The sequence below is a fragment of the Aythya fuligula genome, chromosome 1 (assembly GCF_009819795.1).
Source record: "Aythya fuligula isolate bAytFul2 chromosome 1, bAytFul2.pri, whole genome shotgun sequence".
NCBI lineage: Eukaryota > Metazoa > Chordata > Aves > Anseriformes > Anatidae > Aythya > Aythya fuligula.
This window is the reverse complement of record NC_045559.1, coordinates 23,952,558-23,965,357: the sequence shown is the minus strand read 5'-3', so window position 1 is coordinate 23,965,357 and position 12,800 is coordinate 23,952,558. Positions and strand designations below refer to the sequence as shown.

The following is a 12,800-nucleotide window of genomic DNA, read 5'->3' as shown; positions in this document are numbered from 1 at the left end:
ATTTCCCAAAACCAAAATGAGGGCTGAGGTAGATAAATGGGAAATTTCAGCCTAATTACAGCTTTGCCAAAACTTATGTAAACTGTTTTTTTCTTTTAAGAAAAAAAAAAAAAAAAAAAAAAAAAAAAAAAAAAAGGAAGAAGAAAGATAGTATCACATATGGGAAATTTTCACAACTACAACAAGCAGAATATTAACAGGGAGAGATTAAAAAGAAGTCTAAATAGTACAGCCATTACTAATTATATATTAACATCTAGAAGAGTTCTCTTTTGAAATATACTTCCACTGAATTCAGAAGAAGTTAGAAAGTTGAAAAAGAGCTCTGGTGATTGCTTTATCACTTTTAGCAAGAGACAGAGCCTTCCTTACTGCAGGCAACATTGCCTGCTTTTGCAGTCGAGATGAGGAATAGTGGTGGCAGTTATGCAGGGGGCTGTTTCTACAAATTTTGCATTGCATATAGTTTCAGTCTTAGAAAAACATCCTTAAACTGGTACACTTACCCAAATGCTTTTCAAGAGAAATACCAGACAGTGGACAGAGGAAGAAAGGGAGAGACGGTGTTGCAAATGCCACTGCACTGAGTGGTATATATCTTATTACAATAGAAAAATGTTAATTTCCTAAGTATCAACTTTATTTTTTTCCAAAGTGCTACAAATTTTAACATTTAAAACCAGTTTCTAACTGATGCTCTACTTTTAGTTTTGCACGTTAGCCAGCTCATCATTTGTCTTTACACCTCACTAAACTTCTGAATTGGACGTTATTCCTGACTATTTCAAACTTTATGTATAAAACAAGGATATAACACAATTTCATACCAGAGCAACTGCTGTATAGATTTATATTGTTTCACAATCTTTGTGTTTTTATCTCTGTAGTGTTAAATACAGTGAATGCACATTGAAGCAAAAAAATAAAATACAGGCAGACAGAAAATGGATACTTACCCACAGTGCTTCATGTGAGGTGGTTTATCCATTCTCACTGCTAGTTTAATTTTCAAGTCATTGTCCTGGCTGTTTTTGGGGACTATCATTTTATGTAGATCAGGTGACTTTGAGCTGTTGGATGTTGGATACAACACTACCTGCAAGTCATAAAATAAACACTTCAGTAAGCTGACAGAAAAAATCTGCTACTCTTTAACATAAATTTCTAAGCAGTTCAGATTCTTGTTGCATCTCCAATCTGAAAGATGACTTAAAAAAAAAAAAAAAAAAGGTTCATAAATCTAGTAAGCTATTTGATGCAATCCTATTACAATAGAGGAATTTTAAAAATGAACTCACTCATTTATTATTACTTAAAAAAAAATCTTCCATTAGTTCATTCTGATTGAAAAATCTAACAATCTTAAACAAAGAGCAACTGTTAATACCTGAAGATGGTCACGTACAGTTAAACAGGAGCCTAAACTTTCATATTACTCAGTGCCCTACTGGGAACACACAATTGAAACAATATGCTATAGCACTAGTTACCTAGTGACCTAACTAGTGACATTACTTGTGTGAATAAAAGCAAAATATTCTCTTTCTTACTAACATCACTATTGAATCAATAGCATTAATAAAAACCAATTATAGTAAAAATTACAGAAATCAGAGGTTAATCCCAAAGCATCTTTGCTGCAAATGGATTATAATAAATATAAAGCAGTATGTCCAGTTTCCATGCAACCTACAACACAAACATTTTGCTAAACTGACAGTGAAAGAAAAAAAATACTTAACTAAAAGACTAAAATAAATTTATTGATAATTTTACTAATTAAACATTAATTGTAGACTACTATTGGTCACAAACTTAAATATTTATTTACCATCCAAAAAGTTTATCCATTTATAGCTAGTACAATTCAATATTACTGCTTAATCAAATCCTTATATATGTTTAGCAGTCAAATGTTGCTGAAATATGATTTCCCTTCATTCTTCCTATAAACACTATTTCTGAATCAATTTAGACTCTAAAACAGTCTAAACACATTATTGGGGAGACTTTTGTAACATTCAGTGAGTTCTGAATTACCATTATCACGAAGCAGTACCTCAAAAAATAAGAAAACTCTAAAAAGCAGTGTTCTCCACATTTTTTATATCTTGGAAACTGAAATTAATCATAAAGTTAAACATCAAATTAATTTCTTATACATAGTACTTGTGTCTTGTGTCATATATATAAAACACAATATATTCTCCCCTTTGTTATCGGGAAAGTTAATCAAGGATTTGAGTAAGAATCTTCAAGCAAGTATAAATCTAGTGGGTATTATGAAGCCAAAAATATTACAAGTGTCATTCAGATATAATCATCTGAAAGATGATATAAACCAAAGGCCTTGGGCTCTTCCTGCACCCCAATAATATAAGGGGCACTAGCAAAGTTGAGAAATACGATGCATCAAGTGTGCAACTTCTATAACAGTGGGAGAAATAACTTGTCAGAACTATTGAGTACATTCAGTACCTTTTAAAGAAATAGAAGAAAAAACAATATATTCGTTGTCATAAATCAGAAAGTGATTTTTTTTCCTTTTTGCAAATGCATAGCAAATGCTATTTATAACAGAGCTTACCCCTCCCTCCCAAAAAGCACGTTCATTTTCCTTCTAAGTAAAAGCTGTCCCCTGAAGAGCATTATGAGAATGGCAACCTTTGAGTTCTGAAGCCTCAAACAGAAATAACTTCTAGCTTGTTTACCATTTTAAATACCAGATTATATAAACAGAATTATTACTCATTCCTTGCATTTAATCGCTAGGCATTCATATAGGACTGTAGGTGATGCCATGAATTTTTTCTTTTCTACAGGCTGTAGTTACTGTTCTCCTGTAACAGCTTATTACCACTCATGCATCTCAAATGACATCTTTCTCCTGTCAACTTTTTGATTTTTTAGAATGCTGATGAAAATATAAGCTGACAAGTGTATAATTAATTCATAACTTCAGGACTGACAGTTCCTTTTCTGAATTTTTAAAGAAGTATTTTGGAGCTTTGTTTTCAAACCTCTTACAACAAATAAGTATCTGGCAGAATACTTAGATATGCACTGTGTTGTGTTTGTATTAAACTTTGCCATTCCCTCCAGCTTTAAACAATGAGAGCTAAGAAGACTAGAGTCTACAAACCGTATTTCAAGAACTTTATCATCAAACATTTTTATCACTGTACAAAAACACCCATATACACATGCACACAGAGTATTCCGTACGTATTAACCATCTTTGCAGTAACCTTAAGCCTAATATTGCCTGTACGGGCAAATCCTAACCACTGTGTATTGTATCATTGAGTGGCACAAATCGTGAGCTCCACTGAAATCACTGAAACCAAAACACTGTACAAACTTCCCATGACAGGAAAAGTTGCTGAAATTTAGCTTAAGAGCATCTTCTCCACAGTGATGTAATGCAATGTTATTTCCATTGCCAACGGAGAAACTTTCCAGACTGTTTGTCTCGGTTGTACTTTCAGCACTGTTTATAGGATTTTAATCTTACAGATGTAGCTCTAGGTGTATAGTCTACTTATACGAAAATAAAATGGTATAAACTCATAGCTCTTCTCTGGAGGACACAAAACTCACCTACAGAATACTCTTTCACCATTCCTAATACTTCTAAAAGTTTTATAAAATCCCTACTACATCATACATTTCTGAATTAATTTTTATTTTGTTTTGTGTTGTTCTTTTATTGTTCCTATACCTGTGAACATCCTCACTTTAGATTACTCAGCAGTAGCACAGGAAACTACAAGTTGTTATTCTAGGACTTCTTAAAAATAAGTAACCTAACAGGTAATCTGCACTAAAATGCATAACGTGCTATTTATGACTAGAATACTACTACACAGCAAACATAGCTGCTGTGCATTGCATTGTTTCAGCCGATTCAAGGCAATTTAACAGTATCACAACACTGAGAGTTGAGCTAAACCAGTAAATCCAATCATCTAGTGATCATTAAAAATACACAGCTGTGGTCTGGTAACTGAAGAAGTGGCAATGCCTCTTCTCATCTGAATGTGAAATAAATACAGAAATCTTAAATGTTATAGAGCAGCACACTTACATATTTGTGCAAGGTAAGGTTTTCAAAACACTGTTTCTCTGTTGTAAATGGCTGATGCAGAGTTTCTCACCTGGACCTGAAGTATCACAGGTTGAAATATATTCAGCTAATATTACTCCAGGAGTTAACTAATCATCATTTATTGTAATTCAGATGTGTATTTAACTCCTCAGCAGGATCACAATACACGAAGTTATTTGAAATGCACCTGAGCCAGAGTCAATCCAGCTGAACAGCTCTTAGCTCTCCTCTATCTTTGGCACATTGATCATATCCTCCTTTAAAAAAAAGCTTTGAAAGAAGGGGTGAGCTGTGCAAAATACCCTGAAAGCTGAAACAAACTGAACTTGTGACAATCTTTCTTTCTCAGAGCAGATAAACAAGCAGAAGGTCTAGAGTCAAAAGCGCTACGCAGAAAACATCAGTATTCTTACGGTTAAGATAAAGCTCTCAAGCTAACCATCCCTGGTCGCAGCTGTCATGCTGTCAAAAGATAATACAGCCTTCAAAGGGGACCAACAAAACTAAGAGGCCAGCTGAGCAGCAAGCTGGAAACACACTTGAGAAAAATCAAGAGTCAGGATAATCTCTCCTTTTCCCCCATGCCACACACACAGCTCAGTTCAGTTTCAGCCAATTTGTGTCCTTGCATCTCAGCTGCTCCCCTTTTCCATCCCGCCCTTCCCCTCCAGGAGTTGAACCCAAGTGCTGGAGTTACCTGCTCTTCTGACCTAAGTATTCAAACTAAGAAAGATTTAACAAGCTGGGGTAGTCTAAGACACATTTTGAGATCTCAGGCCTTGGGCATCAGACCTTGATAACTGGAGTAAGTCTGAGCAGACTACACTGAGTTTTGGATCCCTGTCACAAGCAAAAATATGAAAGTAAAGAAGAGTTGTAGCTCCTCCATAATGCCCTGGATGACAGGCAGATGACAGTTGACATGCTATTACAAAAAACAACCAACAAAATTCCCCTCTCACCTTCAGTACACGTCATACCAGTTGCCCTTAAATAAAATAAAGGTGTAGCCCAGTAACAGCCACTTCATAACACAGCCTGTGACATCTTCAAAAAACAGATCAAACCCTCAGCTCAGTCCTGTCCCCAGGGAGGCTGCCAATGCCTACCTTGTCCCCATCCTGCCCTGCTCCCTGGCTTCAAGGACCTGCTCTGAGGAGCCTGTGCTGCTCCAGGCATCCAGGCCCACGATGCGCGCTGAACAGCTTCTCGCCCTTCTTCCTTCAAACTGTATAGTCCCCAGTGGGAAAGACAGAAGATTTTAAGGGACAAAACAATTCCCCATGCCTCATTTGCTCTTCCAGAGTACAAAGAGCACTACAAATGATTGCTTTTTGTCATTGACCAAAAGCACATTTTATTTTATTCCATACCTAGGATGAAAAACTTCAGCCTGAACAGTTAAAGTCTGGCTAAGTTACAAGCAGTTGAAAACTGAATCTTTTGGCACATGCCCTTAATCATAAGCAGGACTGCCAGCTCTGTTCAGAATAAGTAATACACACAGCCTTATGCAAAAAGCCCCTGGATGAACTGGAGAAACCAACTTCTCCAATACCCATGTATCCATGGTGACCCAAGTCACTTCTGCAGCAATTTGTGCTTATTTAAAACAATTTAAAACACTAAGTTCCCTGCACATAAGTTGATATGCTCCCCCAACTGTATTGAAGCTTTCATCACATAACAGGACTAATAATTCATTCTATGGAAGGTTTTTCCTTCTGTGTTTTAAAATGCAGTGATTTGAAAAGATAAATTATGCCAGTGTGAGCAGAGAGGACAGGCAAATTTTATGTTATGAAATAATCACCCGTGATTATTTGGCACATACAAATTTGTGCTGCCAGTCATTGTCTGAGCAAAGATCATAGGAAAGATCATAGGAAAGTTCCTTAGTTAAACACTGTCTGATTGACTGATCTGCAAATAGTGTGGGGACCAAAAATTAATAAAGCTGGTCTGGGGCAGGAGACATGACTACAAGTAGTTTAGAGACCCTTTAACATTACGTTGTTTGTGTAGTTGTGGCCATATCCCTATTTAGGGGACACTCCCCTGCTTTTAATAGAACTTTTGCTTTTGATAGAGTTTACTAACCCTTCTCAAGCCATCTTCCCTCACAACTTGATAGCTTGGAGCTACTCCCAGTTATGTCCCTTGCCCACATATAGGTTGATGTCAGCAAGACAGAGGTTGCTGTCAGTATGAAAAGAAGTAAAGTTCCCTTCAATGTCCTGCCAGCAGGCTACAAAACACAGCACTGCACTCAAGTCCTTTATGCTTCTGAGTATTAAATCATGAGTTGCTGCCACCAAGACAGTGAAGCACCACCAGCTCGAGGAGAGAGAGAGAGACAAGACTGGAGGCAGAAGTGGAAAAAGTAGATGGCTCTCTTAAAAGTGACTCCCCTTGAAAATTAAGGGTTAATAAGATCTTAATCAGCAAGGGAGCATATGGGGATTTTATGCCAGCTCCATGATCTCATCCATTGAGAGATCTCTCGCTTTTCAGCTATGATTGTATTATAGCTGAAGCACTCAGGCAATGCTTCGGGTAACAGGTGGCTGAAGAGAAACAAAAATCAAAGAGAAAAACTGAACAGGTGCATAGTGAAAGAAGACTTTGCAATTTATACATTCAATGGATATTGATTGCTACCATCTGAATACTTACCTGAACAGATCTTCCCAAGCAGCCCTTTCCCCAAACCTAAGAGAGAGCATGCCTCAATGAAAAGCAGCCTGAGAATTTCTGAGGAAAGGCACTCGCAAAGGAGCTACTGAGAAAAACACTGTTCACATGGGAACAACGACATGGAGCCAGACATAATGCGGTGCTGACAGGCAGACTTCTTGGGGAACAAGAGAAAAAGGGGGTGGAGGAAGCAATCTGATATCATTTTCCAAACTTAAATACAGACCTGCAAAACCTCAAGTCGTTTCTAAATGTGATGGAGAAATGTATTACCCATGATGGCAGGCTTTAAATTAATGTATTCACAATATGAAACTGTCGCTGCTCAGAGGGCCTTCAGAAACAGCACAGAAGATAAACAACAAGCCCAGTGCAGTAAGCGTTCAGAGACTAGGCAGTTGTGCAAGTACGGGTACCTAACCAGCAAGCTGTTTCGTAGTGTCTTTAAATCAAATCAAGAAGAACAGTACCAACAAAACAAAACAACGCAAAAAAAAAAACAGCCCCGTAACTGCAAAGCTAATTATTGCTGGCTGCAGCTGACTGTGACAAGCAGGTTGGGAGACAATAGTTCACTTTTAATTGAATAGTCAGAGCAAGAAGATTGAAATACTCTTATATTCAGAAAGTACCAGTAATCAAACACCACCTGCTGTTCTCACATTGTATTCACATGTGTGCTAAGCAAGCACAATGGCTGTCACTTTGAATTACTAGGTTTGAACATCTTCATACACAAAGTACAGAACAAGAAAAAGTGGTGTCAGATCCCTGAGTTTCAAAAACCACCAGGCTGACTTTTCAGAAGTATTTACTCCAAACTCTGCTTCTACACATTTCCTCAGCTGTTGCACATACAAATGCAAACATTTCTATCAATTCTGCCTTTTGTATACGTATACATAACTACTGAAGCAGACAGATCAGTGTCACCTAAAAACTGGAACACGCATCTCAAAGATACTTGATTAAAGTTTTGAACATTTCACGATTAGAACAAACTTCACCTCAAAGACACAACCTGCTTCAGTTTCTAGAAGTTAAATTCATTGGCACGCTGGATGCTGAGGTCTGTACAATCACAGACACAGACCGTGACTCCAGAAGCTCCTGTTCTGTCAAACTCAAATCCAAATAACACCCCTTCCTCTCCTGTTCAGCATGTTTCTCCATTTGTTTGTTTCAACATAAAACTGAGCTTATCCAGCTGTCCTCCAGTTTCTGTAGAACAGAGAATAAAGGTTAAACTTTTCCTTTTTATTTAAAGATACTGAAAGCGGTCAGCAGGGAGCAAGAAAAATATCCCCTAACAAGCAAAATCTGCTCTTGGCATTCACAAATGGATTTATTTTAATTTTTTAGAGGAAGAGAGTAATGTCAGACAAGTGCCATAGTAAGTACTACCTCCTGTTGGTTAAGGACATCTTAAATGCCTTGAAAGGCAAAGATGTGAAATATAGGTAAAAAATTCCCATTACTTTGTGCTCATCTGGTGATTTCTGCAGCAGATGCTGAGCAGCCACTAGTTTTTATATTCTAGATATCTATATTTTGTACTCTTTCTGAGGATGAAGCTGTAAGTATGGGCTCCCCACTTCACTAAAAGCATAAGCCTGCTTCCCTCCCACTCCAACACCAACTAGGTACCTCTGGAAATCAGCAGTGCCTCGTCAAACGGAGGAGCTGTCACACTGAGATCAGGGCCTACATCTGGAGTTAATGAGTGTGAGAGGCTGTTGTAACCTGTAGCAGAGCACAGGAAAAACTTCTCTGCAGCTCTGTAAAAATATATCGCTGGCTCCACATTTCACACCTAAGATCTACCTGCATAAAAAGCTGGTCCCTTGGTGCCAGAACAAACCTTTTTTACCTGATGGAAGCTCAAAATTCAAATCATGTAGCTTCTATTTCTAATTACAGATTAAACAGAAGAAAACCTTCAACAATAACCTCAGGGCGTGGGAAATGCAAACTTCATTAATCCAGAAAAGCAGTATTGGGTCAAGACACGTTTTGAAGAAACTACATGACAGATGAGAACTTATGTCCACAGCAAACCTACCTCAGAAATGGCAAGTTTGAGATGAATTTTTAATTACAGAAAAAATACCAGTGAAAGTATCTTCAGGCTTTTTCTGAGCATAACTAACCTAGCTGTACTCCAGCAAGTCCCTGCAGTGTATTGACCAGCCATGAAATTAACAAACTTTCTTAGCAGAATTAGGGGGATCTGGCATCTTTCCTAAGGCTGCCTGAATTTAAATCTCTCAAACCTGAAAATGAAGACAGTGATAACACAATACACCCTTGAAAGCTTAGATGTATATCATGAGGGTACAAACTACCTTAAAATTATTTTGTCAAAAAACTGTCAAATATTCTCCCAATCTTCCCCTGAAGCTACCCACCAACACTGTCAAATACTCTGGTTGAATCACAAACCTAAGCTGGCAGATTGCCTCTTCTCTTGGTTGGACGCATCTAACACCAGTAGGTGTAAGGTGTCTGTCAGCAATGCCTGGGTGGAGCAAGAGGACAGACAGACAACCAAACAGGCCCAACAGGCCTAGTGTCTACCATGACTAACAGTGCCCTCTCTCATGTTCTCTTCTACTGCTAGGGACCACATAGGGACTGTACAAAAGGTTACTGGGGGAGGTTTGTCTCTTACCAACTTGCAGAATCAGAGTACCTTGGCAAAGCAGCAGATGTATATGAACAAAAGCATATATATAACTGGAAGGAGAAAGCAGACCATTCACAACTTATGCCTGTGGATCGTGTAAGCACCTTTATGCTACAGTGGACAGCAGTGTGCTGGCATGCACAACATTGTCTCCATGCCTGTTTAAAGGTGAATAAAATACTTCAGAAGGTATTTTTGAGTCAAGAATGGAGGCTGAACATTTTCTATATATCAGCAATGGATTATAAAAGGTAGAATTCATATGTAGAAATCTCTGAGGTACTTCTGTTTGCTGTGCCCAATCTAATCTGCTTTAATGCAGGTGAATAAAAGGTGATGGCCTCTGTCCTTTGTGATGAGGAACAAAAAAAGCACCTAGAGGCAATGATTTTAATTGCCTAATTCTGGTACAAACTGCCAAACCTCAGAGCACCTGCTAAAAGCAGACAGACTTTGTGCCAAAAATAAACCACAAACAACAGCAGAGTAAGAATCAGCAACAGGAACAGAAGATTACTTTTTTCTCACTCACCATTTATGTCTTGCTTTGTGTCCAGGAAAGCTGGACCAGACTCCAAAGCTGGATCAGACTCACCAGAGTGGTAAGCTCAGCTTTAGCCCCTCTCAGTTACCTATTTTTTTAATTCTTTCTCCCTTTACCAACCCCCACCAAGAAAGGAGAGCTAATACCTTCTTTAAAATGGTTTGAACAGCTGAAAAATCCAGTTGCGTCAGAAGAAGGGCAGGAGTAAGAAAAGACAGGAAAAAATGCAAACCATCTGGGGCCATAGGATACAGTTAAGGTGAAGGCTATATTCAGTATTTTACATCCGAAATGTTTCAATTCTTAAAAATCTTTTAAAACCATTTTAACCTCCTGTTCCAGAAACTCAGATAAGTTGCAAACTAATACAGCAGACCAAGACCTATACCTGAACTTTGACTATTTAACACTGCAGAGCAACAGGCTCCAGTTAATACTTCTGGTTCTTCTTAGCCCATTATTTTGTAATTGCTTCTCATCTTCTCTGACTCCTTGGCAATGATTGTACTGGCCACAGTTCACAACAGCCATATATTTCCTTCCTCACTGCCTTGCACCTTTGCACTAACTTTTCTTTTGCTTCTTTGATACGACTGAGCAAGAAGGGACAAAGAAGGAACTTCTCTGTGTTTAACAGCACTGTGTGCTACTTTCAGCATCCTCTCCCCATTTCTTTTCATTGCTCTCAGTCCAAATACCACTGATCCTAATCTGCTCAGCTGCAAGGTCCTTCACCAAGTGACCTTGCAGACATCTCAGAAAGAGATGAGAGGAGGCAAGAAAAGGTAATACGGAGGACACAGTTCTGACCTTACAAAAGGTGCAGGAATGTGAAAGAATGTGTGGGAGAAGCGACTCTTAAGCAGCTGCCTGTGATAGGAGGACACCAAGTGGGGAAAAGCCCTGATCTTCCTAACAAGCCCTCCTCACTTGAATGAGAAATAGCCATGACCCTGAATACAAAATCGAGTGTTAAAAAGTGAGCTATCCTCCCTCCATGTGTGACATGTCAGAGGGGAAATTTTCAAAAGGAGATGGGGGCAATATTTGTGGATCCTATCTACCTCTTTCACCAAATCCTCCTCTTTATATGATACATTGTTCTCTAACATCTGATTTTGGTCTAAAAAGGATAAATGATCCTGTCAAGAGAGGACAAATGGGAAAAGGGAAGCTAAAACAGTACAAGAGTGAGAACTCCTGTTTTAGTCCAATATTATCTCCATCATTCCTCCCCTTACATCTACAGTGGAACGTCACTAAGGATTTTTTTTTTTAAGGTTTGAAACAAGGCAAAGAAAAACACAACAGATCTACAGTACAAATTCCTGAAAGGCAATACAATACCAGGTTTTGAACACTGAGAGTAGTCATCCTTAAAGGAAAAAACACCGTGTGGTATAGCTGCAGCACAGCAAGTGCTGTAACAAATCCCTTACACCATTTATGGCATACTTTGTCAATGTTCACATTCTTACACATAATTTTCTCACATATTTCTCATTTCTACACATAATACTCACTCTTCCTAGTTCTTTATCTTCAAGTGCCAGAACCCCAGTGCTTTCTGTAAAGAGTTTTACTTTGACAACAGGCCGAGGGTGAGTAGTGGTAAAATCTCCTTGAGTTCCCCATCTGCAATAAATAAAATAATAGAATTTAAATGGGGCAGAAGAATGACTTTAGAATGACTGTAAGGACTGTAATCTTTTGAACAGAACATATACTAATGCACTCCTAGAACATAATTTCCAAACTTCTGGAGAAGGGGGCAGGAGAGACAGAGAAAACATACAATCGTAAACATCCAAGATTAAATACTTACATGGAATTGACTTTCCTTTGTGATAAGACAAATCAGGGTTTTTCTGTGTGACAATTGTCATAAAAAATCAGTCATAAAATTGCTAATGGCAAAACTTACCCAAAGAACTGAAATTATATCATGACAGGGGAAAATAGAATCAAGCAAGCAAGAAAGAAAAAAGTTTTTCTACTAAATATATTACATTCAGTATATTGTGTATACAAATCACTCATTCAGCAAAGCATCAGGTCTTGATTCTAAATAAAAAAAAAAACACGCCACATATATGCTTAACTTTAGATGAATGGATATGCAAAAAGTAAGATTTGAAAAGCCTTAAATTTCATGAGATGTTACCATTTAGTACAGGAATGTAGGGGAAAAAATGTAAACACAAATGCAAAACCTGGAAAAATTGTTTCATAGTCATCCAAGTTACTTTAACTGGAAAATAATTGCTGCCACAAGACTTCCTGTTTTTGGAGAAACTAAATTAGGTAGACAAACTTCTAAGGTTTCTAACTGGAAACCTTTAATCTCAGTTGGTCTGCCAGTGCTTTCCCCTCCATGTGCGCCAGGGTACCAAAAAAAAAGAAAGGTATACTAATTAGATTGCTACTTCCTCCAAGATGGTATTCCATTTTCCTAAAGAGTTGCACGGCACTCATTGCATTGATCATACTGATTTTGATTATGCTAGTAGGCACAAACAAAATGCAAAAAGTAAGCACAGTTTCAGTTTCTCTTCATTTGTTTTTCCACTGCTTAAGTTATTGTGATCACCAGAAACTGACGAAATAAAGAACATAGGTGACTGTAAGAGTATACTCTATAAAATCACACAAGATAAAACCTTAAAGGACCTAATTTACAAACAGCAATATTTTAATTTTACTTTCAAGAATAATTTACATGGTCTCTCCATTCTGGAAAATGAACATACAGTTGTAATCTGCCA

At 37.8% G+C, this 12,800-nt stretch overlaps 1 protein-coding gene across 2 annotated transcripts in view; it reads right to left on the bottom strand.

Annotated features, from left to right (window-relative positions):
- Positions 1-12,800, bottom strand: part of CADPS2 (calcium dependent secretion activator 2) — a 315,329-nt gene that overhangs the window by 152,107 nt on the left and 150,422 nt on the right. For both annotated transcript variants that reach the window (XM_032193226.1, XM_032193218.1), the window contains exons 7-8: positions 11,559-11,670; positions 957-1,096 (exon numbers count right to left, since the gene is read on the bottom strand). In XM_032193226.1, coding sequence (XP_032049117.1) covers positions 957-1,096; positions 11,559-11,670 — 252 coding nt within the window. The remainder of the gene's footprint in view (positions 1-956; positions 1,097-11,558; positions 11,671-12,800) is intronic.